Consider the following 27,299-nt stretch of genomic DNA (forward strand, 5'->3'; position numbering starts at 1 on the left):
CTGTCTCTGTAACCCCCTCCATCCCCTACACCCCTCCTGTCTCTGTAACCCCCTCCTTCCCCTACACCCCTCCCTGTCTCTGTAACCCCTCCATCCCCTACCCCCTTCCATGTCTCTGTAACCCCCTCCAGCCCCTACACCCCTCCCTGTCTCTGTAACCCCCTCCTTCCCCTACACCCCTCCCTGTCTCTGTAACCCCTCCATCCCCTACCCCCTTCCCTGTCTCTGTAACCCCCTCCATCCCCTACACCCCTCCCTGTCTCTGTAACCCCCTCCATCCCCTACACCCCTCCCTGTCTCTGTAACCCCTCCAGCCCCTACACCCCTCCTGTCTCTGTAACCCCCTCCTTCCCCTACACCCCTCCCTGTCTCTGTAACCCCCTCCAACCCCTACACCCCTCCCTGTCTCTGTAACCCCCTCCTTCCCCTACACCCCTCCCTGTCTCTGTAACCCCGTCCTTCCCCTACACCCCTCCCTGTCTCTGTAAACCACTCCATCCCCTACACCCCTCCCTGTCTCTGTAACCCCCTCCTTCCCCTACACCCCTCCCTGTCTCTGTAAACCCCTCCTTCCCCTACACCCCTCCCTGTCTCTGTAACCCCCTCCAGCCCCTACATCCCTCCCTGTCTCTGTAACCCCCTCCAGCCCCTACACCCCTCCCTGTCTCTGTAAACCCCTCCTTCCCCTACACCCCTCCCTGTCTCTGTAACCACCTCCTTCCCCTACACCCCCCCGTCTCTGAAACCCCTCCTTCCCCGACACCCCTCCCTGTCTCTGTAACCCCCTACACCCCTCCCTGTCTCTGTAACCCCCTCCATCCCCTACACCCCTCCCTGTCTCTGTAACCCCCTCCATCCCCTACACCCCTCCCTGTCTCTGTAACCCCCTCCATCCCCTACACCCCTCCTGTCTCTGTAACCCCCTCCTTCCCCTACACCCCTCCCTGTCTCTGTAACCCCTCCATCCCCTACCCCCTTCCATGTCTCTGTAACCCCCTCCAGCCCCTACACCCCTCCCTGTCTCTGTAAACCCCTCCTTCCCCTACACCCCTCCCTGTCTCTGTAACCCCCTCCTTCCCCTACACCCCCCCGTCTCTGAAACCCCCTCCTTCCCCTACACCCCCCCGTCTCTGTAACCCCCTCCATCCCCTACACCCCTCCCTGTCTCTGTAAACCCCTCCTTCCCCTACACCCCTCCCTGTCTCTGTAAACCCCTCCTTCCCCTACACCCCTCCCTGTCTCTGTAAACCCCTCCTTCCCCTACACCCCCCCGTCTCTGTAAACCCCTCCTTCCCCTACACCCCTCCCTGTCTCTGTAACCCCCTCCAGCCCCTACATCCCTCCCTGTCTCTGTAAACCCCTCCTTCCCCTACACCCCTCCCTGTCTCTGTAACCCCCTCCAGCCCCTACACCCCTCCCTGTCTCTGTAACCCCCTCCATCCCCTACACCCCTCCCTGTCTCTGTAACCCCTCCATCCCCTACACCCCTCCCTGTCTCTGTAAACCCCTCCTTCCCCTACACCCCCCGTCTCTGAAACCCCTCCTTCCCCTACACCCCTCCCTGTCTCTGTAACCCCTCCATCCCCTACCCCCTTCCCTGTCTCTGTAACCCCCTACACCCCTCCCTGTCTCTGTAACCCCCTCCATCCCCTACACCCCTCCCTGTCTCTGTAACCCCCTCCATCCCCTACACCCCTCCTGTCTCTGTAACCCCCTCCTTCCCCTACACCCCTCCCTGTCTCTGTAACCCCTCCATCCCCTACCCCCTTCCATGTCTCTGTAACCCCCTCCAGCCCCTACACCCCTCCCTGTCTCTGTAACCCCCTCCTTCCCCTACACCCCTCCCTGTCTCTGTAACCCCTCCATCCCCTACCCCCTTCCCTGTCTCTGTAACCCGCTCCATCCCCTACACCCCTCCCTGTCTCTGTAACCCCCTCCATCCCCTACACCCCTTCCTGTCTCTCTAACCCCTCCAGCCCCCACACCCCTCCATGTCTCTGTAACCCCCTCCTTCCCCGACACCCCTCCCTGTCTCTGTAACCCCCTCCATCCCCTACACCCCTCCCTGTCTCTGTAAACCCCTCCTTCCCCTACACCCCTCCCTGTCTCTGTAACCCCCTCCTTCCCCTACACCCCCCCGTCTCTGAAACCCCCTCCTTCCCCTACACCCCCCCGTCTCTGTAACCCCCTCCATCCCCTACACCCCTCCCTGTCTCTGTAAACCCCTCCTTCCCCTACACCCCTCCCTGTCTCTGTAAACCCCTCCTTCCCCTACACCCCTCCCTGTCTCTGTAAACCCCTCCTTCCCCTACACCCCCCCGTCTCTGTAAACCCCTCCTTCCCCTACACCCCTCCCTGTCTCTGTAACCCCCTCCAGCCCCTACACCCCTCCCTGTCTCTGTAACCCCCTCCTTCCCCTACACCCCTCCCTGTCTCTGTAACCCCCTCCAGCCCCTACACCCCTCCCTGTCTCTGTAACCCCCTCCATCCCCTACACCCCTCCCTGTCTCTGTAACCCCTCCATCCCCTACACCCCTCCCTGTCTCTGTAAACCCCTCCTTCCCCTACACCCCTCCCTGTCTCTGTAAACCCCTCCTTCCCCTACACCCCTCCCTGTCTCTGTAACCCCTACATCCCCTACACCCCTCCCTGTCTCTGTAACCCCTCCATCCCCTACCCCCTTCCATGTCTCTGTAACCCCCTCCAGCCCCTACACCCCTCCCTGTCTCTGTAACCCCCTCCATCCCCTACACCCCTCCCTGTCTCTGTAACCCCCTCCATCCCCTACATCCCTCCCTGTCTCTGTAACCCCCTCCATCCCCTACACCCCTCCCTGTCTCTGTAACCCCTCCATCCCCTACACCCCTCCTGTCTCTGTAACCCCCTCCTTCCCCTACACCCCTCCCTGTCTCTGTAACCCCTCCATCCCCTACCCCCTTCCATGTCTCTGTAACCCCCTCCAGCCCCTACACCCCTCCCTGTCTCTGTAACCCCCTCCTTCCCCTACACCCCTCCCTGTCTCTGTAACCCCTCCATCCCCTACCCCCTTCCCTGTCTCTGTAACCCCCTCCATCCCCTACACCCCTCCCTGTCTCTGTAACCCCCTCCATCCCCTACACCCCTCCCTGTCTCTGTAACCCCCTCCATCCCCTACATCCCTCCCTGTCTCTGTAACCCCCTCCAGCCCCTACACCCCTCCCTGTCTCTGTAACCCCTCCAGCCCCTACACCCCTCCTGTCTCTGTAACCCCTCCTTCCCCTATATCTCTCCCTGTCTCTGTAACCCCCTCGATCCCCTACACCCCTCCCTATCTCTGTAACCCCCTCCAGCCCCTACACCCTTCCCTGTCTCTGTAACCCCCTCCTTCCCCTACACCCCTCCCTGTCTCCGTAAACCCCTCCATCCCCTACACCCCTCCCTGTCTCTGTAACCCCCTCCTTCCCCTACACCCCTCCCTGTCTCTATAACCCCCTCCTACCCCTACACCCCTCCCTGTCTCTGTAACCCCTCCAGCCCCTGCACCCCTCCCTGTCTCTGTAACCCCTCCATACCCTACACCCCTCCGTCTCTGTAACCCCCTCCAGCCCCTACACCCCTCCCTGTCGCTGTAACCCCTCCATACCCTACACCCCTCCCTGTCTCTGTAACCCCCTCCAGCCCCTACACCCTTCCCTGTCTCTGTAACCCACTCCATCCCCTACACCCCTCCCTGTCTCTATAAACCCCTCCTTCCCCTACATCCCTCCCTGTCTCTGTAACCCCTCCCTCCCCTACACCCCTCCCTGTCTCTGTAACCCCCTCCTTCCCCTACACCCCTCCCTGTCTCTGTAACCCCCTCCTTCCCCTACACCCCTCCCTGTCTCTGTAAACCCCTCCTTCCCCTACATCCCTCCCTGTCTCTGTAAACCCCTCCTTCCCCTACACCCCTCCCTGTCTCTGTAACCCCCTCCTTCCCCTACACCCCTCCCTGTCTCTGTAACCCCCTCCAGCCCCTACACCCCTCTCTGTCTCTGCAACCCCCTCCATCCCCTACACCCCTCCCTGTCTCTGTAACCCCCTCCATCCCCTACACCCCTCCCTGTCTCTGTAACCCCTCCATCCTCTACCCCCTTCCCTGTCTCTGTAACCCCCTCCATCCCCTACACCCCTCCCTGTCTCTGTAACCCCCTCCATCCCCGACACCCCTCCCTGTCTCTGTAACCCCTCCAGCCCTACACCCCTCCTGTCTCTGTAACCCCCTCCTTCCCCTACACCCCTCCCTGTCTCTGTAACCCCCTCCATCCCCTACACTCCTCCCCGTCTCTGTAACCCCCTCCAGCCCCTACACCCCTCCCTGTCTCTGTAACCCCTCCAGCCCCTACACCCCTCCTGTCTCTGTAACCCCTCCTTCCCCTATATCTCTCCCTGTCTCTGTAACCCCCTCCATCCCCTACACCCCTCCCTGTCTCTGTAACCCCCTCCATCCCCTACACCCCTCCCTGTCTCTGTAACCCCTCCAGCCCCTACACCCCTCCTGTCTCTGTAACCCCCTCCTTCCCCTACACCCCTCCCTGTCTCTGTAACCCCCTCCATCCCCTACACTCCTCCCCGTCTCTGTAACCCCCTCCAGCCCCTACACCCCTCCCTGTCTCTGTAACAACTCCAGCCCCTACACCCCTCCTGTCTCTGTAACCCCTCCTTCCCCTATATCTCTCCCTGTCTCTGTAACCCCCTCCATCCCCTACACCCCTCCCTGTCTCTGTAACCCCCTCCATCCCCTACACCCCTCCCTGTCTCTGTAACCCCTCCAGCCCCTACACCCCTCCTGTCTCTGTAACCCCCTCCTTCCCCTACACCCCTCCCTGTCTCTGTAACCCCCTCCTTCCCCTACACCCCTCCCTGTCTCTGTAACCACCTCCTTCCCCTACACCCCTCCCTGTCTCTGTAACCCCTCCTTCCCCTACACCCCTCCCTGTCTCTGTAACCCCTCCATCCCCTACCCCCTTCCCTGTCTCTGTAACCCCCTCCAGCCCCTACACCCCTCCCTGTCTCTGTAACCCCTCCAGCCCCTACACCCCTCCTGTCTCTGTAACCCCTCCTTCCCCTATATCTCTCCCTGTCTCTGTAACCCCCTCGATCCCCTAGACCCCTCCCTATCTCTGTAACCCCCTCCAGCCCCTACACCCTTCCCTGTCTCTGTAACCCCCTCCTTCCCCTACACCCCTCCCTGTCTCTGTAAACCCCTCCATCCCCTACACCCCTCCCTGTCTCTGTAACCCCCTCCATCCCCTACACCCCTCCTGTCTCTGTAACCCCCTCCTTCCCCTACACCCCTCCCTGTCTCTGTAACCCCCTCCTTCCCCTACACCCCTCCCTGTCTCTGTAACCCCTCCATCCCCTACCCCCTTCCCTGTGTCTGTAACCCCCTCCATCCCCTACATCCCTCCCTATCTCTGTAACCCCCTCCATCCCCTACACCCCTCCCTGTCTCTGTAACCCCCTCCATCCCCTACACCCCTCCCTGTCTCTGTAAACCCCTCCATCCGCTACACCCCTCCCTGTCTCTGGAACCCCTCCAGCCCCTACACCCCTCCTGTCTCTGTAACCCCTCCTTCCCCTATATCCCTCCCTGTCTCTGTAAACCCCTCCATCCCCTACACCGCTCCCTGTCTCTGTAACACCCTCCATCCCCTACACCCCTCCCTGTCTCTGTAACCCCCTTCAGCCCCTGCACCCCTCCCTGTCTCTGTAACCCCTCCATACCCTACACCCCTCCCTGTCTCTGTAACCCCCTCCAGCCCCTACACCCTTCCCTGTCTCTGTAACCCCCTCCATCCCCTACACCCCTCCCTGTCTCTGTAAACCCCTCCTTCCCCTACATCCCTCCCTGTCTCTGTAACCCCTCCATCCCCTACCCCCTTCCCTGTCTCTGTAACCCCCTCCATCCCCTACACCCCTCCCTGTCTCTGTAACCCCCTCCATCCCCTACACCCCTCCCTGTCTCTGTAACCCCCTCCATCCCCTACACCCCTCCCTGTCTCTGTAACCCCCTCCATCCCCTACACCCCTCCCTGTCTCTGTAACCCCTCCAGCCCCTACACCCCTCCTGTCTCTGTAACCCCCTCCTTCCCCTACACCCCTCCCTGTCTCTGTAACCCCTCCAGCCCCTACACCCCTCCTGTCTCTGTAACCCCTCCTTCCCCTATATCTCTCCCTGTCTCTGTAACCCCCTCGATCCCCTACACCCCTCCCTGTCTCTGTAACCCCCTCCTTCCCCTACACCCCTCCCTGTCTCTGTAAACCCCTCCTTCCCCTACACCCTCCCTGTCTCTGTAATCCCCTCCTTCCCGTACAGCCCCTCCCTTTCTCTGTAACCCCCTCCAGCCCCTACACCCCTCCCTGTCTCTGTAACCCCCTCCAGCCCCTACACCCCTCCCTGTCTCTGTAAACCCCTCCTTCCCCTACACCCCTCCCTGTCTCTGTAAACCCCTCCTTCCCCTACATCCCTCCCTGCCTCTGTAACTTGAAGGCTTCCAAGCCCACAAGTTCTCGACCCTCCTCCATTTCCCACCTCTGGATTGTTGATTGGTAGGGAGGTTGAGGGTTTACGGGGAGAAGCTGGGAGGATGGGGTTAAATATGACCAGCCATGATTGTATGGCGGGGCAGACTCGTTGGGTTGAAGTGCAGGGTAAGTGGGGGGCACACTGAGGTACCTCACTGACTGCCACTGTCTGTGCTTTTGTGTTCCAGTTACGCAGAGCAGCTGGTTCTCTCCATGAAGGTGGCAGAGCTGCTGTCGACAGCCCTGCGCCTCAGCAAGAGTCAGATCAAGGAGGGCAGACTGTACCCCTCGTCCAGCGTTAAACAGGGTTAGCTGATCTTTACCTTTGGTCTGGATGCCAACCGATTAGCGTCTGATAACGCAGATCACACTAGTAGTCCGTGCTAATTAATGCTGAGGCTTTATAAAGCACTGGTGAGGCCTCACTTGGAGTATGGTGAGCAGTTTTAGGCCCCTTATCTAAGAAAGGATGTGCTGACATTGGACAGGGTTTGAAGGAGGTTCACAGAAATTATTCTAGGATTGAAAGGTTTTTCATTTGAAGAACGTTTGATGGCTCTGGGTCTGTACTCTCTGGAATTCAGAAGAATGGGATCTCATTGAAAGCTATCGAATGTTGAAAGGCCTGGGCAGAGTGGATGCAGAAAGGATGTTCCATATGGTGGGAGAGTCTAGGGCCAGAGGACACAGACTCGGAATAGAGGAACATCTATTTAGAATGAATATGAGGAAAAATGTCTTTAGCCAGAGGGTGGCAAATCTATGGAATTCGTTGCCACGGGCAGCTGTGGAGGCTAAGTCATCGGGGATATTCAAGACTTCCTGAAAAGTCTTCCTGAAAGGTTATGGGGAGAAGGCGGGAGATTGGGGCTGAGAGGGAAATGCATCAGCCATGATGGAATGGCAGAGCAGACCTCGATGGGCTGAATGGCCTAATTCTGCTCCAATGTGTTTTGGTCTTAACTCAGTCACTCTCAGAATCAGGTGTACAGAATGTCGTGAAACGCGTTGTTTTGTGGCAGCAGTACATTGCAATATGTAATAACTTTTAAGCTATACATTACAATAAGAAATATATATTTTAAAAATTAAATAATTAGTGCAAAAGAGAGCAAACAATGAAGAAAAACTAGAGAGGTAGTGTTCATGGATTCAACATCCATTCAGGAATTGATGACCGACGGGAAGAAGCTGTTCCTGAATCATTGAGTGTGTGTCTTCAGACTCCTTCCTGATGGTGGTAATGAGAACAAGGCATGTCCTGGGTGATGAGATCCTGAATGATGGATGCTGCCTTTTTGAGACGTTAGGTTTTGAAGATGTCCTTGGTGCTGGGTAGGCTGGTGCCTCATGTCTCTCTCTCTCTCATGGGAGATCACCTCATTAACTTTAATCTGCATGAGTCAGTCTCCGTCCCTTCATGTCCACTTGATCAAAGTCTTGCTTTATTCAGAGTCCGTTCTCTGCACTGATTTCTATTCCAAGTCAGCAGCTCCTGACCTTTGCTGTCAGCCACAGAACATTCCCCCCAGGACTGCTAACGGCTGATTTTGTGAGAAATGTAGAAAAAGAGCAGACCCTTAAATTCTGCTCCATCTAGGAGGAGATTTAGACAATTTGGCCCATCGAGTCTGCTCCAACATTCAATCACAGCTGATTTTTTTTTCTCAAACCCATTCTCTCATTTTCTTCCCTTAACCCCCTCACCAATCTAGAACTTACCAATCTTTGCGCTAGATGCACCCAATGACTCGGCCTCCACAGCTGTCTGTGGCAATGAATTCTGTAGATTCACCACCTTCTGGCTAAAGAAATTCCTCCTCACCTCTGCAGTTAAAGGGGTGTCTGAGGCTGTGCCCTCAGATCTTAGACTCTCCCACCAAAGGAAACATCCTCTCCATCTCCATCTCTCTAGGCCTTTCAATATTCAATAGTTTTCATTGTGATCCCCTCCCTGTCCTAAACTCCAGCGAGTACAGGCCCAGAGCCGTCAAACACTTTTTATCCATTAACCCGTTCACGACACTGAGGCTCCTGGCTCGTGTGGTGCTCCAGTGTACGTTGTACGTCCTGGCAAGTTGTGCTGATAGCTCATCGCCCGTGCCTGTTCATCAGCCTTGCTGCTCTTCTGTCTGTCACTCATGAATCATCTTCATTACCCACCCAAGCTCACCAGTCAAGGCCCAGCCTGAACATGCTGGACCCGTCTGTTGACCTTTTTACACGCCATTTTCCCAGAGTTGGAGCCTGGGAACGATGATCAGTGCGACCTGTCAACAGAAGTTAGGGTTTCTATGTTCTTCCGGTGATGAGAGGAAAGCCCCCTCATGCATAGAAACATAGAAAATAGGTGCAGGAGTAGGCCATTCGGCCCTTCGAGCCTGCACCGCCATTTATTATGATCATGGCTGATCATCCAACTCAGAACCCCGCCCCAGCCTTCCCTCCATACCCCCTGATCCCCGTAGCCACAAGGGCCATATCTAACTCCCTCTTAAATATAGCCAATGAACTGGCCTCAACTGTTTGCTGTGGCAGAGAATTCCACAGATTCACCACTCTCTGTGTGAAGAAGTTTTTCCTAATCTCGGTCCTAAAAGGCTTCCCCTTTATCCTCAAACTGTGACCCCTCGTTCTGGACTTCCCCAACATCGGGAACAATCTTCCTGCATCTAGCCTGTCCAATCCCTTTAGGATTTTATACGTTTCAATCAGATCCCCCCTCAATCTTCTAAATTCCAACGAGTACAAGCCCAGTTCATCCAGTCTTTCTTCATATGAAAGTCCTGCCATCCCAGGAATCAATCTGGTGAACCTTCTTTGTACTCCCTCTATGGCAAAGATGTCTTTCCTCAGATTAGGGGACCAAAACTGCACACAATACTCCAGGTGTGGTCTCACCAAGGCCTTGTACAACTGCAGTAGTACCTCCCTGCTCCTGTACTCGAATCCTCTCGCTATAAATGCCAGCATACCATTCGCCTTTTTCACCGCCTGCTGTACCTGCATGCCCACTTTCAATGACTGGTGTATAATGACACCCAGGTCTCGTTGCACCTCCCCTTTTCCTAATCGGCCACCATTCAGATAATAATCTGTTTTCCTATTTTTGCCACCAAAGTGGATAACTTCACATTTATCCACATTAAATTGCATCTGCCATGAGTTTGCCCACTCACCCAACCTATCCAATTCACCCTGCATCCTCTTAGCATCCTCCTCACTGCTAACACTGCCACCCAGCTTCGTGTCATCCGCAAACTTGGAGATGCTGCATTTAATTCCCTCATCCAAGTCATTAATATATATTGTAAACAACTGGGGTCCCAGCACTGAGCCTTGCCGTACCCCACTAGTCACCGCTTGCCATTCTGAAAAGGTCCCGTTTATTCCCACCCTTTGCTTCCTGTCTGCCAACCAATTCTCTATCCACATCAATACCTTACCCCCAATACCGTGTGCTTTAAGTTTGCACACTAATCTCCTGTGTGGGACCTTGTCAAAAGCCTTTTGAAAATCCAAATATACCACATCCACTGGTTCTCCCCTATCCACTCTACTAGTTACATCCTCAAAAAATTCTATGAGATTCATCAGACATGATTTTCCTTTCACAAATCCATGCTGACTTTGTCCGATGATTTCACCGCTTTCCAAATGTACTGTTATCACATCCTTGATAACTGACTCCAGCAGTTTCCCCACCACCGACGTTAGGCTAACCGGTCTATAATTCCCCGGTTTCTCTCTCCCTCCTTTTTTAAAAAGTGGGGTTACATTAGCCAGCCTCCAATCCTCAGGAACTAGTCCAGAATCTAACGAGTTTTGAAAAATTATCACTAATGCATCCACTAAACATTAAACATTTAAATCCAGTGTTCTGCAATCCCATATTCCCCTGCTCTCCCCATCCCCCTTGTTCTCTCTTTTGTCTGGAGATCCCTTTTCTTAAATATATTCACTCCTGGTTCTGCACCTTCTGGTACAGGAAGTTCCACAGGTTCAGCATCTCTGAGTGAAGAAACTTCTCTTCTCAATCCTCAATGTCTTCCTCTCATTGTAGAGTCCTCATAAACGCGAGATGCTGGAAATGCAGAGCAGCACGCACAAAATGCTGGAGGAACTCAGCAGGTCAGGCAGTGTCTATGGAGAGGAATAACCAGTCAAAGTTTCAGGCCAAGACCCTAGACCCAAGCCAACATCCAGCCTGTCGAGCCCTGTCGTCCGAGGGCACGTCTGTGAAGTCTCCTCTCTTTCTTCCAAAGTCTAGGAGCCAGTCTCCTCATCTCTCCCATTTCACGCAATCTCTGCTCTCAAACGCATCTCTCCCATTTCACGCACATCCGCTCTCACCCCATCCTCCCGCCATCCCACTAGGAATAGGGTTCCCCTTGTCCTCACCTACCACCCCACCAGCCTCCAGGTCCAACATATTATTCTCTGTAACTTCCACCACCTCCAACAGGATCCCACCACTAAGCACATCTTTCCCTCCTCCCGCCCCCCTTTCCACTTTCTGCAGGGATCGCTCCCTACGCAACGCCCTTGTCCATTCGTCCCCCCCATCCCTCCCCGCCGATCTCCCTCCTGGCACTTATCCTTGTAAACAGAGCAAGTGCTACACATGCCCTTACACTTCCTCCCTTACCACCATTCAGGGCCCCAGACAGTCCTTCCAGGTGAGGCAACACTTCACCTGTGAGTCGGCTGGGGTGATATACTGCATCCGGTGCTCCTGATGTGGCCTTCTATATATTGGCGAGACCCGACGCAGACTGGGAGACCGCTTTCCTGAACACCTACGCTCTGTCCGCCAGAGAAAGCAGGATCTCCCAGTGGCCACACATTTTAATTCCACATCCCATTCCCATTCTGATATGTCTATCCACGGCCTCCTCTACTGTAAAGATGAAGCCACACTCAGGTTGGAGGAACAACACCTTATATTCCGTCTGGGTAGCCTCCAACCTGATGGCATGAACATTGACTTCTCTAACTTCCGCTAATGCCCCACCTCCCCCTCCTACCCCATCCGTTATTTATTTGTCGTTTATTATTATTACATTCTTTCTCTCTCTCTCTCCTTTTTCTCCCTCTGTCCCTCTCACTATACCCCTTGCCCATCCTCTGGGTTTTCCCCCCTCCCCCTTTTCCTTCTCCCTAGGCCTCCTGTCCCATGATCCTCTCATATCCCTTTTGCCAATCACCTGTCCAGCACTTGGCTCCATCCCTCCCCCTCCTGTCTTCTCCTATCATTTTGGATCTCCCCCTCCCCCTCCCACTTTCAAATCTCTTACTCACTCTTCCTTCAGTTAGTCCTGACGAAGGGTCTTGGCCTGAAACGTCGACTGCACCTCTTCCTAGAGATGCTGCCTGGCCTGCTGCGTTCACCAGCAACTTTGATGTGTGTTGCTTGAATTTCCAGCATCTGCAGAATTCCTCGTGTTTGCTCCTCATTTGCTGTTTTGCAACCCTGAGACTCAGTCTAGTTAAAGAATCAGAATCAGGTTCAATATCATCGGCATTTGGCATGAAATTTGTTGTCTTTGTGGCAGCAGTACAATGCAATGCATGATAACAGAGAGAGAAAGTAATGAGGTAGTGTTCATGGGTTCAGTGTCCATTCAGAAATCGGATGGCAGAGGGGAAGAAGCTGTTCCTGAATCATTGAGTGTGTGTCTTCAGGCTCCTGTATCTCCTTCCTGATGGTAGCAATGAGAAGAGGGTATGTCCTGGGTGATGGGGGTCCTTAATGATGGATGTCACCTTTTTTGAAGCAACGTTCCTTGAAGATACTATGGAAGCTGATGCCAATGATAGAGCTGACTGAGTTTACAGCTCTCTGCAGCTTACTTTGATCCTGTGCAGTAGCCTCGCAACCCCCCCCCCCCATACCAGACAGTGATGCAGCCAGTTAGACTGCTCTCCAAGGTACATCTGTAGGAATTTGCGATTGTCTTCAGTGACATAGCAAATTTCCTCAAAATCCTGATGAAATATAGCCACTGTCGTGCCTTCTTTGTAGCTGCATCGATATGTTGGGTCCAGAATAGATCCTCAGAGATATTGACACCCAGGAATTTGAAATTGCTCGCTCTCTCCACTTCTGATCTCTCCATGAGGATTGGTGTGTGTTCCCTCCTCTTGCCCTTTCTGAAGATAGAATGGAATTGCATTAGCAGCGTATTTCAGGGTTCAGACAATCACAGGAGTCTGCAGTTGCTGGAGTCTGCTGCAACACAATGGATGCTAAAGGAACTCAGCAGGTCAGGGAGCATCTGTGAAGAGGAATATGGGCATTTCCCTCCGCAGATGCTGCCTGACCCTCTGAGTTCTCAAACAGCTTGTGTGTGAGATCAGAGTCAGAATCAGGTTTAATATCGACGGCAAATGTCATGAAATTTGTTGTTTTGAGGCAGTGGTACACTGTAATCATCGTTGTTATGTGCCGCGTTGTTTTGTAAAGACACTGACTAGGAGTAGTTTGCCATTGCTGCCTTCTGGGCAGTGTCTTTACAAGACGGGTGACCGCAGCCATTATCAATACTCTTCAGAGATTGTCTGCCTGGTGTCAGTGGTCACATGACCAGGACTTGTGATCTGCACCAGCTGCTCAAACGACCGTCACCACCTGCTCCCATGGTCACCTGACCCTGATCCGGGGGGCATGGTGGGGGTGTTGCTACACCTCGCCCCAGGGTGACCTGCAGGCTAGCGGAGGGAAGGAGCACCTCACACCTCCTTCAGTAGAGACAATCTCCACCGTGACACCCAACCCTAACCCTAACCTTAAAAGTACATATGTCACCATATGCAACCCTGAGAATCATTTTCTTGTGGGCATTCTTGGTAAATGCAAAGAAACTGACAATAAAATAATAATAAATATCGAGAACAAGAGATGAAGAGTCCTTGAAAGTGGACTCATTTGTCAGAACAGCTGAGTGATGGATGAATGAAGTTGACTGAAGATTTTATTTATTTATTGAGATATAGTGCAAAGCAGGCCCTTCCGGCCTGTCGAGCAACCCCCGGTTTAACCCCAGTCTAATCACAGGACAATTGACAATGACCAATTAACCTACCAACCGGTACGTCTTTGGACTGTGAGAGGAAACCGGAGCACCCGGAGGAAACCCACGCAGTCACAGGGAAAAAGCACAAACTTCTTACAGGCAGTGGCAAGAATTGAACCTGGGTGGCCTGTGCTGTAAAGTGTTGTGCTGACCACTACATCACCGTGCCGCCCCTCTGGTTCGAGAGCCTGATGGCTAGGGATAATAACTGTCCCTGAACCTGGTGGTGTGGGTCCTGAAGCTCCTGTACCTCCTTCCTGATGGTTGAGGGGTAATAACTGTTCCTGAACCTGGTGGTTTGAGTCCTGAGGCTCCTGTACCTCCTTCCTGATGGTTGAGGGGTGATAACTGTTCCTGAACATGGTGGTGTGGGTCCTGAAGCTCCTGTACCTCCTTCCTGATGGCAGCAGTGAGAACAAGGGTAAAACACTGAAAGAAAGTGTTACAGTTACAGAAAAAGTGCAGTGCAGGTGGACAATAAGGTGCGAGATCATAATGAGGTAGACTGTCAAGGCAAGAGTCCACTTTATCATACAAGAGTTCTGTTCGAGAGTCTGATAGAAGCTGCCTTGAGGCTGGTGGTATGTGCTTTTAGGATTTTGTATCTTCCGCCCTATGGGAGAGGAGAGAGGAGAGAATGCCATGGTAGGTACAGTTTTGATTACGCTGACTGCTTTACAGAGGCAGTGAGGAGCGTAGGCAGAGTCCGTGGTAGGGAGGCTGAGTCCCGTGATGTCACACCACCTTTCCTTCGTCTCAGTGCTGCCAATGCCACACGGTCGCTTTGAACAGTCGCTGGGTTCACTTTCTTCGGCCAACTTCCCCCACCGGCCATGAACGGATGTCGGCCTTTCATGGGCCACGGTGGCGTAGCGGTCAGCTCGGCGCGTTCTGGAGTTCAGAGTTCAATTCCAGCACCGTTCTGTGAGGCATCTCTGTACACCCTGTCCGTGGAGCGCGTGGGTTTCCTCCTGGTGCCCTGGTTTCCTCCCACAGTCCATAGATGTACTGGTTGGTGGGTTAATTGGTCATTACAAATTGTCCCGTGATTAGGTTCGGGTCAGATTGGGTTTGTCAAGGGTTCAGCGTGGCTCAAATGGCCAGAAGGGCCTATTCCACATTGTATCACTAAAATAAAAGCAAGAAACTAATTGGCTGCAAGTGTGAGGTTGCCGGGAAGGTGTCCTGAAACATTGCATGCTGGCGAACTAACCCAAGTGTTCCACACTGGCAATGTTAGAGAGCTGGGGAATTTGTTGATAAAAGATTTATTTCATTCTGAAGTGACTCTTTGAGCTAAAGGTCTAATAGCGAGCTGTGCTCCCCCATCCCAGTGGTGAAGAAGCTGAATGAACACTACAAATCCTGCGTCTCGCTCTGCCGCTCCCTGACCGCCAGACTCCAGCGGTTCTTCCTCGACAAGCAACAACTCATGGACAGAATTAACAGCATCGCCGCGGAGAAGCTCATCTACAGCCACACCGTGCAGTTGGTAAAGATTTACTTATTTGTCACACATATATCAGAGCATACAGTAAAATGCCCGTTTGTGTCAACGTACTTTAATAATGAATTTACTTTGAACTTTTGAACTTTGAATTATTGACCCACGACCCCAACTCACAAGGTTCACTCCAATTCACTACGTTAACATAATAACCTCCTGAAGAATCTTCCTGGCTGCCTTCTGGCCGTCTCCAGATAACTATTCCAGCCACTGCACTAAGAACCTCTTCAAATTAATGAAACAGATTAGTCACACACAAACTGCTCTTCACAAATGCAGCTCGACACATTTTGATCAGGCGCTTGGCTCTTCTGTTCCGGGTAATAGACTCCACTAAATGACGTACATCCGCCTGGGCCCTCTATCTCACTTTCTTCTCCAAAAGTGAACTGAAATTAGCAACATTAACAGCCCAAAATGACTCTCTCTAATTTCCCCCTCAATCTTTTGGGTGACCTGCGGTGGAGATTTATCTGTCTCCAATTTCATTCATCTCCCCATCTTATGGCATACTGGCCTTTATTAGTGCAGACATTTGTTCATTTAGATTAGATTAGATTAGATTCAACTTTATTGTCATTGTGCCAAGTACAGATACAAAGCCAATGAAATGCAGTTAGCATCTGACCAGAAATGCAAGAATAGTGTTATTTACAAAATAACTGTGAATAAAAAGTAAGTGCTACAGCACACAAATATAAAAGTACTGAGACAGTACAATATGGGTGCAATACTGCTTAGCGCTGTGATGTGAGGTTCAGCAGGGTCACAGCCTCAGGGAAGAAGCTCTTCCTGTGGCTGCTGGTGCGGGAGCGGAGGCTCCTGTAGCACCTACCGGATGGGAGGAGAGTAAAAAGTCCATGGTTAGGGTGAGATGCATCCTTGATAATGCTCTTCGCCCTGCCCAGGCACTGTTTATGGTAGATGTTCTCAATGGAGGGCAATTGGGTGCTGATAATCCACTGGGCAGTTTTCCCCACACGCTGGAGTGCTTTGCGGTCCGATACGGGACAATTGCCATACCACACTGAGATGCAGTTGGTGAGTATGCTCTCAATGGTACAGCGTGCATGCCGTTTGACATGGGTGATCATGGTCTTTCCATGACCGTGAATGTTCTCGGCAAATTCTTCTACAGAACTGGTTTGCCATTGCCTTCTTCTGGGCAGTGTCTTGACAAGACAGGTGACCCCAGCCGTTATCAGGAAACAAAGACTGAAAAACACGCCATGTGCAAAGGAAGACAGATTGTGCAAACACAAAAAAAACTGAGGAAATGAGTTGTAGAGTCCTTGAAAGTGAGTCTGTAGGTTGTCGGACCAGTTCAGTGCTGAGGTGAGTGAAGTTATCCCCTCTGGTTCAGGAGCCTGATGGTTGTAGGGTAATAACTGTTCCTGAACCTGATGGTGTGGGACCCTAGGCCCAGTTCAGAGTTGTGGTGAGTGAAGTTATCCACACTGGTTCAGGAGCCTGATGGTTGTAGGGTAATAACTGTTCCTGAACCTGATGGTGTGGGACCTGAGGCTTCTGCACCTCCTGCCCGATGATAGTACTGAGAAGAGAGTATGGTCTGGGTGGTGGGGGTCCTTTCTTATGATAGCGCTGTGTGTAGATGTGCTCAATGGTGGGGGTGGCTTTTCCCGTGATGGACTGGGCCGTATCCACTACCTTTTGAAGGCTTTTCCGATCCTGGGCATTGATTTTCCCACTCCAGCCACAATGCAATCAGTCCACCGTTCATCTCTGGAAGTCTGTCAGAGTTTCAGCTGACATGCCAAATCTGCGCAGACATCGAAAGAATTAATTGGTGGGAGATTGTAGACACAACAGAGAGAGGAAGGAGCTATCTGGTAGACGAGAGGTAGGTTAAAGTCTGATCCCCAGAGAGTCACGCAGGGAGCTCATTTCCCCACCCCCCCGCAATTGAAACTTCAGCTGTGGAGAGATGCAAGTCATGTATCAGAATACAAGCACAGGCCCAGCTGCTGTCCAGGGCTTCTCCAAACACAGCTTCACTTTTCCTGCCTCCCTGCTTCCCACTCTGACTCTCTCTCACTCTCTCGCATCCGTTTATTACGTTTTGCTGTTAACTGGCACAGGGGTGGGGACATAAGTTACTGCAGCCTATCAACCTACTGTGCGTCTCTGGGATGTGGGAGAAAACCAGAGCGGCCTAGGAGACACGCGGGGTCGCAGGGAGAACCTGCAAACTCCACACAGACAGCATCCAAGGTCCCTGGAGTAGTGAGGCAGAGAGAGTACCTACTGCATCATTGTGTTAGGAATCCTTATGACATAGGAGCAGAATCTGGCCATTTGGCCCATCGAGTCTGCTCCACCATTCCATCGTGGCTGATTTATTTTCCCTCTCGTCCCCATTCTCCTGCTTTCTCCCCATAACCTTTGACTCCCTGACTGATCAAGAACATATCAACCTTCAGTTTAAATATAACCAATGACTTGGCCTCCACAGCCATCTGTGACAACGAATTCCACAGACTTAGCACCATCTGGCTAAAGAAGTTTCTCCTGATGTCTGTTCTCAATGGACGTCCTTCTATTCTGAGGTTATATCCTCTGAACCTAGACTCCCCTAGCATAGGAACCATCCTTTCCATATCCACTCTATCTCATCACCATCACCATTAAGTGCCGTGTCGTATGACTTGGGCGATCGTAGTCTGTGATTATGATTGTCCTTGGCAAATTTTCCTGCAGAAGTGGTTGGTCATTGCCTTCTTATGGGCAGTAACTTTACAAGAAGGGCGACCCCCAACCACTATCAATACTCTTCAGAGACTGTCTGCCTGGGAGCAGTGGTCTTATAGCCAGGACTTGTGACATGTACGAGCTGTTCCACCACCTGCTCCCATGGCTTCATGTGTCCCTGATCGGTTGGGGGGGGGCTAAGCAGGTGCTACACCTTGCCCGAGGGTGACCTGCAGGCTAGTGGAGGGAAGGAGCACCTTACACCTCCTGTAGTAGGGACTTATCTCCACCCCACCACCCACAACTCTTATCTAGACCTTTCAATATTGGAGTGACAATAAAGTTGAAAGTAAATTTATTATCAAAGTTACATATATGTCACCATATACGAACTTGAGATTCGTTTTCTTGCAGGTTTTCATGGTAAAGCAAATAAATTAAGTAGAATCACTAAATAGCGTTCTTTACAGGAAGGATGTGGAGGCTTTGGAGAGTGTTCAGAAGAGCTTCAGGTGATTAGAGGGTCTGAACTATCAGAAGAGGTTGCACAAACTTGAGTTGTTTTCTCTGGAGTGTTGGAGTCTAAGGGGAGGTCTGATCGAGGTTTGTGAGAAGTATAGACGGAGTAGATAGTGAGGGTCTTCCTTCCAGGCTGGAGGAGCATTACATGTCTCTGGGCCTGTATTTGCTAGAGTTTGGAAGAGTGAGGGGGAATATCACTGAAATGTAACAAATATTGAAAGACCTAGGCAGAGAGGACGTGGAGAGGATGTTTCCTATAGAGGGGCAGTCCGTGACCAGAGGGTAGAGCCTCAGACTAGAGCAGGGGTCCCCAACCCTCTTTTTTATGCCATGGACCTGGAGCAGAGGGACGTCCAATTAGAATGGAGATGAGGAGGAATTTCTTTGGCCAGAGGGTGGCGAATCTGTGGAATTCGTTGCCAAATTCTTGATTAGCCGGGCAGGTCAAAGGATACGGGGAGAATAGAGTTGAGAGGGCTAATAAATCAGCCATGATGGAACGGTGGAGCATACTCGATGGGCCAAATGGCCTGATTCTGCTCCTATATCTTAAGGTCTCATGGTCTTGGTGTGTGGATTTAGGGTGGTGGGGGGAGGTGTAAAGGAAACTTCCAGAACAAATGTTTATTCCACTGAGTGGCGGGTACTGCCTGGGGAGCTGATAGAAGCAGGGTCAGTGGTGAGACAGACAGCAAATGCAGGGACGTGTACCACGTGCAGGCAAATGAGATTAATTTAGATTGGCATTATGAGACATTCTGAGCTTGTGCCTGCATCAATGCTGTACTGATCTCTGTTGTACATGCATGCAGAGCACTAATAAGTTATTAAGACCCTAAGCTATTGGAGCAGAATTAGGCCATTTGGCCCATCGAGTCTGTTCCACTATTTCATCATGGCTGATCAATTTTCCCTCTCAACCCCAATCTCCTGCCCTCTCCCCGTAACCTTCCATGCCCTGACTAATTGAGAATCTATCGACCTCTGCCTTAAATAGACCCAATAACTTGGCTTCTACAGCCACCTGTGGCAATGAATTCACCACTCTCTGGCTAAAGAAATTTCTCCTCATCTCCATTCTAGATGGACATCCCTTTATTTTGAGGCTGTGTATTCTTCCTCTCCCAGGGATGAGGTCTTTGGAGCTGCTGTTGGTGTTTCTGTAGCTCTGGGTTTTTACGGGATGGGGTTGCTAGCCCCCATGGTCGAACCTCCTCGTTTGGCACCGGGCTTGGGACAGTCCATGGCGGAGTTAAACGGACGTGGTGCTTTGGTCCGCTTTCAGGTGCAGTCGACGGCGCTGGACGAGATGTTTCAGCAGGGGCAGGACTGCGTTCAGCGATACCAGAAGGCACTGCTGCTGATGGAGGGCCTCTCTCAGATAATCGTGAACGACGAGGATGTGCGGAGCATCAACAAATGTAAGTGTTTTATTCAGCCGTTGAGTCACATACGGCAGGAAAACAGGCCCTTCAGCCCTTCAGCCCCATGGGTCCACCCCGACCCAGATTCCCATCGGAGCTGTTCCCTTTTGGCCCACTGTTAGATCCTGGGTTATGACCAAAGAGAAAAGTAGCTGGAGTCACTTAGCACTTTAGTGCAAGGGTGTGTCAAAAATCAAACGTACAAAAATTAGTGAGAACTTCCAATATTTACCAAAAAATCCACCAGGAAACACAAAGTAGCTCCATACAAAACAATTTCAGAACACACTACCAACGCTATTTACTTACTTACTACTCAATACATCTGCTGGAGTGGGCAGTAGTGAAGGTCCTCCATCTATGTCTGCCCTGAACCAGAAGGGTTATTTATTGCTGTTTCCATCTCTTACTCTTTATTACTCAGCAACTACCAGGGACAAAATCACTGCTTTTTGATGTGATGCTGCTTTAAAGCTGTCCGCTGGAAGCTCAGTGTAGCGTCTAACGTTGTGCACACGACTGACCTTAGTCAAAAACTTTTCAGCAACAGACTCCTGTCCCAATTAAGTGGCTTACTGTCCCAAATAAACGAACAGAATCTTGGCTATTTTCTTGATTAGCTTTTGTTCTTTTAAGGGTTGTCCCAAATAAGCAGAAATCTAATGTTGACCACAAAAGAACAAAGTTTACTGTGAATGCCTGCAAGAAAGTGAATCTCAGAGTAGTATCTGGTGACATCACTATGTACTTTGATAATAAGTTTACTTTGAATTTTGAAATTTCACCATGTACGTCTGTGATAATAAATTCTAATTCTGATCCCAGGCAAGCAATGCATCGAGCGCAGATTGTCCACCTTACATCCAGGATTGTGCGCGTGAACTCCTTCCCGCCTTGCGTTGCCTGGAATTCCTGGACACTGCTTCGGAACAATCCCAGATGGCGATCTTCCCCTCTGAAGCGGACAGGGGGGTGGTCTGCGTTTGTTAACCGTTGCCTGCCGACCCCAGCGGCTCCCCATGAACAGTAAGCGTGAACGACTGTCCCGGCTGATTACGAGACTCGTGGCAAACGACACCATTCTGCAGCACACATCCATTGCTGAGAAAGTTTTGGCTGGTGGGAAACAGACGTGTGAAGAACAGCAGCAGGAGTCCTCTCCCCCACCCTCCGACGTTATATTGATCTGATGGGAAGCTGTTGCCTGCTTCCAATAACGTACTCTCCACTGATCTGTGGATGAAGAGAGTTTTGGACTCAAAGGAAGCTGGTGAAATGTTTGCATCGTGACAAGGCTTCCTGGTTTTATTTTGTGTTTTCATCGACCGCTGCCTTGAAGCACTTCTCTCACTTTTATTCTCTCTAAAGTGTTATCACATGTGCACACTGACACAGTTGGTCCCTCACAGTCTCGCGCACACCCACACCCACACCCACCACACCTGTACACGTGAAACAGTCAAACAATGATGCACTTTACATTAAGTCTGAACCACACACACAATCACGGATCCCATATTATCACAGGGCAGACCCAAAACCACAGAATCTGCCTCCCCACCCGGTTCAAGACCCGCAGCACCTCCAACCTCACCCGATTTACATTGCACTATTCACAAATCTGGATCTGGAGCAGTTCGGAGGTTAGAGTGGGTGAGTGAGTGTGTGTGTGTGGGGGGGGTGCCCACTCATTCCTCAGTTACAGCATCCCGTCAAGTTCCATGCAGCAACGGACAATCACGTCTCCAGACTCTCCTCCTGGGCTTCCTTCACGAAACTTGTTTTTTTTGCGATGTGTCACTGCGGGGGTGAGTGGTGCTTTCGTAGGCGAACAGAAACATTGTGAGTGAGCAGAAGCTGAAATGCAAGCACGGGGTGAGCGAGACACAGACGCAGGAGTGCGTGATCACTTGAGTGGCGTGGCGTATTCAAACTGGTGACATACGAATTATCAACCAATGATTTCCTTACAATTTCCTATAACTACTTGAAAATTCGTCGCTCTGTGTACACAAGAGTATATATATATATATATATATCAATTCCACCAAGCGTTACAAGAGGGTTTAAATTAACCCCTTGGTGTGTACAATAAATGTCAGTAAGTATTTATTGCCTCGAAGTCACCGATGAAAATAGGAAAGGGGTGAATACAAGTGTCACCCACTCCTGAGGTAACCTGAACTCTGTTATTTATTCACCGTTTTAAGGTAGAAATGTAGGTTATTTTTGTTTTCTTTGGCATTACCCAGGGCTGGGGTTTAGCTCGAGCTGATATATTCAGGTTGAACTCTGTTCAATGTGTGTTCTGTTAAAATGCTGGAATTATTTTTGTTCTGTTTTTATTTCTGTGTGCGCTGGTAAATGTATTTTTATTTTCAATTGTATGAAATGGAAAAAAAAACACACACACAATTAAATAAATATCACAGAAATTCTTGGCCGTTCGACTTACGGGAGAGAGCTCGGGGATGGTCAGATTCACGGGATGCACACTAGTTAGCGCAACACTTTACATTACAGGCGACGTGAGTTCAATTCCCACTGCTGCCTGTAAGGAGTTTGGACGTTCTCCCAATGTCCGCGTGGGTTTCCAACGGGTGCTGCGGTTTACTCCCAGAGTCCAAGTACCGCACTGGTTGGTAGGTTAATTGGTCATTGTAAATTGTCCCGTGATTAGGCTCGGATTAAATCGGTGAGTTGCTGGGCAGAGTGGCTCGAAGTGTCAGAAGGGCCTATTTCCCGCTGTACCACGATAAATAAATGCAGAATCAGGTTTATTATCACTGAGTGTATCTTAGACAACAGATATAGGAGCAAAATTAGGCCATTTGGCCCATCGAGTCTACTCTGCCGTTTCATCATGGCTGATCCATCTTCCCTCTCAGCAACAATCGCCTGCCTTCTCCCCGTATCCCTTCATGCCCTGACTGATCAAGAATCTATCAACCCCTGCCTTAAATATACCCAACAACGGCCAATTGTTCGTGGTCTTCTGCTGCTGTAGCTTATCCACGTCAAAGTTTGACGTGTTGTGCGTTCAGAGATGCTCTCCTGCACGCCACTGTTGTAACGTGTGGTTATTTGACTTACTGCCGCCTTTCTGACAGCTTGAACCAGTCTGCCCGTTCTCCTCAGACCTCTCGTACTAACAAGGCATTTTTGCCCACATAACTGCCGCTCACTGAGTCATAGAAAAATACAGCACAGAAACAGGACCTTTGGCCCATCTAGTCTGGGCTGAAACATTTACACTGCCTACTCCCATCGACCTGCACCGGAACCATACGCTCCATACCTCTACAATCCATGTACCTATCCAAACTTCTCTCCAACGTTGAAATCGAGCTCACATGCACCACTTGTGCTGGCAGCTCGTTCCACACTCTCACCACCCTCTGAGTGAAGAAGTTTCCCCTCATGTTCCCCTTGAGCTTTTCACCTTTCACCCTAAACCTATGACCTCTAGTTGTAGTTCCACCCAACCTCAGTGGAAAAAGCCCGCTTGCATTTACCCTATCTATACCCCTCATAATTTTGTGTACCTCTATCAAATCTTCCCTCTGTAGAAGATATTCTACATTTCAAGGAATAAAGCCCTAACCTATTTAATCTTGCCTTATAACTCAGGACCTCTAGTCCCGACAACGTCCTTGTAAATTTTCTCTGTACTCTTTCAACCTTATTTACACCTTCCCTGTAGGTAGGTGACTAAAACTGCAGACAATACCCAACAAAAGAAAATCTGCAGATGCTGGAAAAGCAAGGAACACAGACAAGATGCTGGAGGAGCTCAGCAGGCCAGACAGCGTCTATGGAAAAAAGTACAGTCAATGGACGGTCTTGGCCCAAAACATCAACTGTACTTTTTTACACACTACTCCAAATTAGGCCTTACCTACGTCTTATACAACTTAACATAACATCCCATCTCCTGTACTCAATGCATTGATTTATGAAGACCAACATGCCAAAAGCTTTCTTTACAACCCTATCTACCTGTGATGCCGCTTTTAACAAATTATGGAACCTGTATTCCCAGATGCCTCTGTTCTACCACACTCCTCAGTGCCCTGCCATTCACTGTGTAAGACCTACCCTGGTTGGTCCTCTCCAAGTGCAACACTCTGTACTTGTCTGCATTAAATTCCATCTGACATTTTTCCAGCTGGTCCAGACCCCACTGCAAGCCATGATAGCCTCCTCTCTCTCCACTACACCCCTAATCTTGGTGTCATCCACAAATTTGCTAATTGAGTTAACCACATCGTCATTCAGATAATTCAGATATAAACGACAAACAACAAGGGACCCAGCACCGATCCCTGTGGCACTCCACTAGTCACAGGCCTCCAGTCAGAGAGGCCACTCTCCGGCTACTCCTGCAAAGCCAATGTCTAATCCAATCTGCTTCCTCATCCTGAACGCTGAGCAAACGAGCCTCCTTCCCACGCGGGACTTTGTCAAATGCCTTGCTAAAATCCACGTAGACAACATCCACCACCTTGCCTTCATCAACTTTTCTGACAACTTCTTCGAAAAACTATAAGATTGGTTAGACACGCCCTACACACACAAAGCCATGCTGACTATCCCTAATCAGTCCCTGTCTATCCAATACTCGTATATCCAATCTCTTAGAATATCTTCCAATAACTTCCTCACAACTGGTGTTGGGCTCACCAGCCTATAATTTCTGGTTTATGTTTAGAGCCTTTCTTAAACAGTGTAGCAATGTTACCTATTCCCCAACAAATCCACTGGATGTGTTTTATTTTTTGTGTTGCCTTCTGGTATGGGGTGGGAGTGGATGCACGGGGTTGAAACAAATTGCAGAAAGTTGTAAACTCAGCTCCATCGTGAGTACTAGCATCCAGGACATCTTCAAGGAGCGATGCCTCAAAAAGGGGGCATCCATCATTAAGGACCCCCATCACCCAGGTCATGCCCTCTTCTCGTTGTTACCATCAGGGAGCCTGAAGACACACCCTCAGTGATTTAGGAACAGATTCTTCCCCTCTGCCATATGGTTTCTCAATGGACATTGAACCCATGAACACTACCCCATTAGTTTTTTATGTCTTTTTGTACTACTGAAAATCCCAGGAGATCAGCAGTTTCTGAGATACTCAAACCACCCCATCTGGCACCAACAATCATTCCATGGTCAAAATCACTTAGATCACATTTCTTCCCCATTCTGAGGTTTGGTGTGAGCAACAACTGAACTTCTTGTCCATGTCTGCATGCTTTTATGCATTGAGTTGGCTGATTAGATATTTACATTAATCAGCAGGTGTACTGGTGTACCTAATAAAGTGGCCACTGAGAGTATATTGTGAAATTTGTTGTTTTGCAGCAGCATTACAGTACAATACATAAAAACTACCTGTTAGAATCAGAAATCAGAATCAGAATCAGAAACAGAAATGTGTCTAAAAATTGAGCTAGTGTTCATGGGTTCAGTGTCCATTGAGGAATCAGATGGCAGAGGGGAAGAAGCTGTTCCTGAAACATTGAGTGTGTGCCTTCAGGCTCCTGTATCTCCTCCCTGACGGTAACAATGAAAAGAGGGCATGTCCTGGGTGATGGAGGTCTTTATGATGGATGCTGCTTTTTTGAGGCGTAGCTCCTTGAAGATGTCTTGGATGCTGGGGAGGCTGGTGCCCATGATGGAGTTTCCGATCCTGCACGTACCAGATGGTGATGCAGCCAGTTAGAATGCTGTCCCTGGTACATCTGTAGAAACTTGCGAGAGTCGCTGGTGTCATGCCAAATCTCCTCAAACTCCTAATGAAATATACAGTAGCTGCTGTTGTGTCTATTGTATTTGCATCAGGATAGATCTTCAGAGATGTTTGCATCCAGGAACTTGACACCACTCACTCTTTCCAACACTGATCCCTCGATGAGGACTGGTGTGCGTTCCCTCGACTTCCCCTTCCTGAAGTCTACATCAGTATGATTGGCCTGGGATAGATCTTCAGAGATGTTGATGCCCAGGATCTTGAAATGCTCAGCCTTTCCAGCACTGATCCCTCGATGAGGATTTGTGTGTGTTCCCTCGATTTTCCCTTCCTGAAGTCCACATCAATCCCTTGGTCCTGCTGATGTTGAGTGCACCACTGAACTAGCTGATCTATCTTGCTCCTGTACGCCTCCTCATCACCATCTGTGATCCTGCTAACAACAGTTGTGTCATCAGTAAATGTATGTATGTGTTGATATACATTGATGCGTTGGCAGACCAGCATTGGGACCCCATTCTCCTGCTTTCTCCACATAACCTGTGATGCTCTGACTAATCAAGAACCTATCAACCTCTGCCATAAATATACCCAATGACTTGGTCTCCACAGCTAACTCTGGCAAAGATTCACCTCCCACTGACTAAAAACTACTGCTTGACCTGCTGAGTTCCTCAGACAAATCATGAGTTCCTCTGGATTCTGGAAACTGCCATCTCCAGGATTTACTGATTTGTGTTGAATGGATAACATCTAAGAAAGGATGTGCTGGCTTTGGGGAGGGTCCAAAGGAGATTCACGAGAATGATCCGAAAATGAAGGGGTTAACGTATGAGGAGCATAGTAGTAGAGCATAGTAGTTAACGTAGTAGTAGCATTTGATGTCTCTGGGCCTGGACTGACTGGAGTTTAGAAGAATGAGGGGAGATCTCATTGAAACCTATCAAATATTGAAAGGCTTGGATAGACTAGATGTGGAGAGGATGTTTCCTATAGTGGGGAAATCCAGGACCAAAGCCTCACAATAGAAAGGCGCCCCTTTAGAACAGAGCAAGAATGTCTTCAGCTAAAGGATGATGAATTTGTGGAATTTATTGCCAAATATGGCTGAGATTGATAAATTATCGATTAATCTGGGTGTTGAAGATTACAGAGGGAAAGGAGGATTCAGAGATTTAAAGTACACTTATTATCAAACTAAGTGTGCGGTATTATCCATCTTCCCACAGACAGCCACAAAACAAAGAAACACTAAAACCCGCTCAAAGAAAACATCAAACACTCTACATGCAAAAAGAAGAACAAATCATGCAAACAGCAAACAAATGAGTGAAAAACACAGAATATAAAACATCAAACCATAGAGTCATTGAAACAGTCTAGTTCAGCTCAGGTCAGTTCAGTTTACCACAGAGCCAATCTGCCCCGATCAATATCACACAATATAGCAGTAAAGAGCAGCAACCAGAAACCAGAAACACATCATAACATGAACTACAAAGTCCTGTCCACAAGCCACGCCAATCAAACTTTGCCCAAAGTGAAAGACTCTGGCAGTAGTGAGCAAGAAGGAGGGGGAGACCGGTCAAACACAGATGGCGCTGAACATCCGCTCTCCTGCTCTCATCCTCGTTGATTTCAATCTCCTTCCACCCCTTAAATAGAAACAGAGTCGATCCTGGTCTCCAGGCAGTACACCCCTCTCCAAACCTCACCGAACTCCCTCAGAGACAGCAAAGCTCCAGATCGCTCAATCAGCCCCAAAACACAC

General features: G+C 50.3%; 1 protein-coding gene across 2 annotated transcripts in view; it reads left to right on the forward strand.

The window, feature by feature from the left end:
* Positions 1-21,820, forward strand: part of ulk1b (unc-51 like autophagy activating kinase 1) — a 154,920-nt gene extending 133,100 nt beyond the window's left edge. For both annotated transcript variants that reach the window (XM_063074060.1, XM_063074063.1), the window contains exons 24-27: positions 6,732-6,850; positions 14,954-15,111; positions 19,643-19,778; positions 20,607-21,820. In XM_063074060.1, coding sequence (XP_062930130.1) covers positions 6,732-6,850; positions 14,954-15,111; positions 19,643-19,778; positions 20,607-20,662 — 469 coding nt within the window. In that variant the 3' untranslated portion in view covers positions 20,663-21,820. The remainder of the gene's footprint in view (positions 1-6,731; positions 6,851-14,953; positions 15,112-19,642; positions 19,779-20,606) is intronic.
* Positions 21,821-27,299: the final 5,479 nt, after the last annotated feature.

This window comes from Mobula hypostoma, chromosome 21 (genome assembly GCF_963921235.1).
Source record: "Mobula hypostoma chromosome 21, sMobHyp1.1, whole genome shotgun sequence".
Lineage (NCBI taxonomy): Eukaryota > Metazoa > Chordata > Chondrichthyes > Myliobatiformes > Myliobatidae > Mobula > Mobula hypostoma.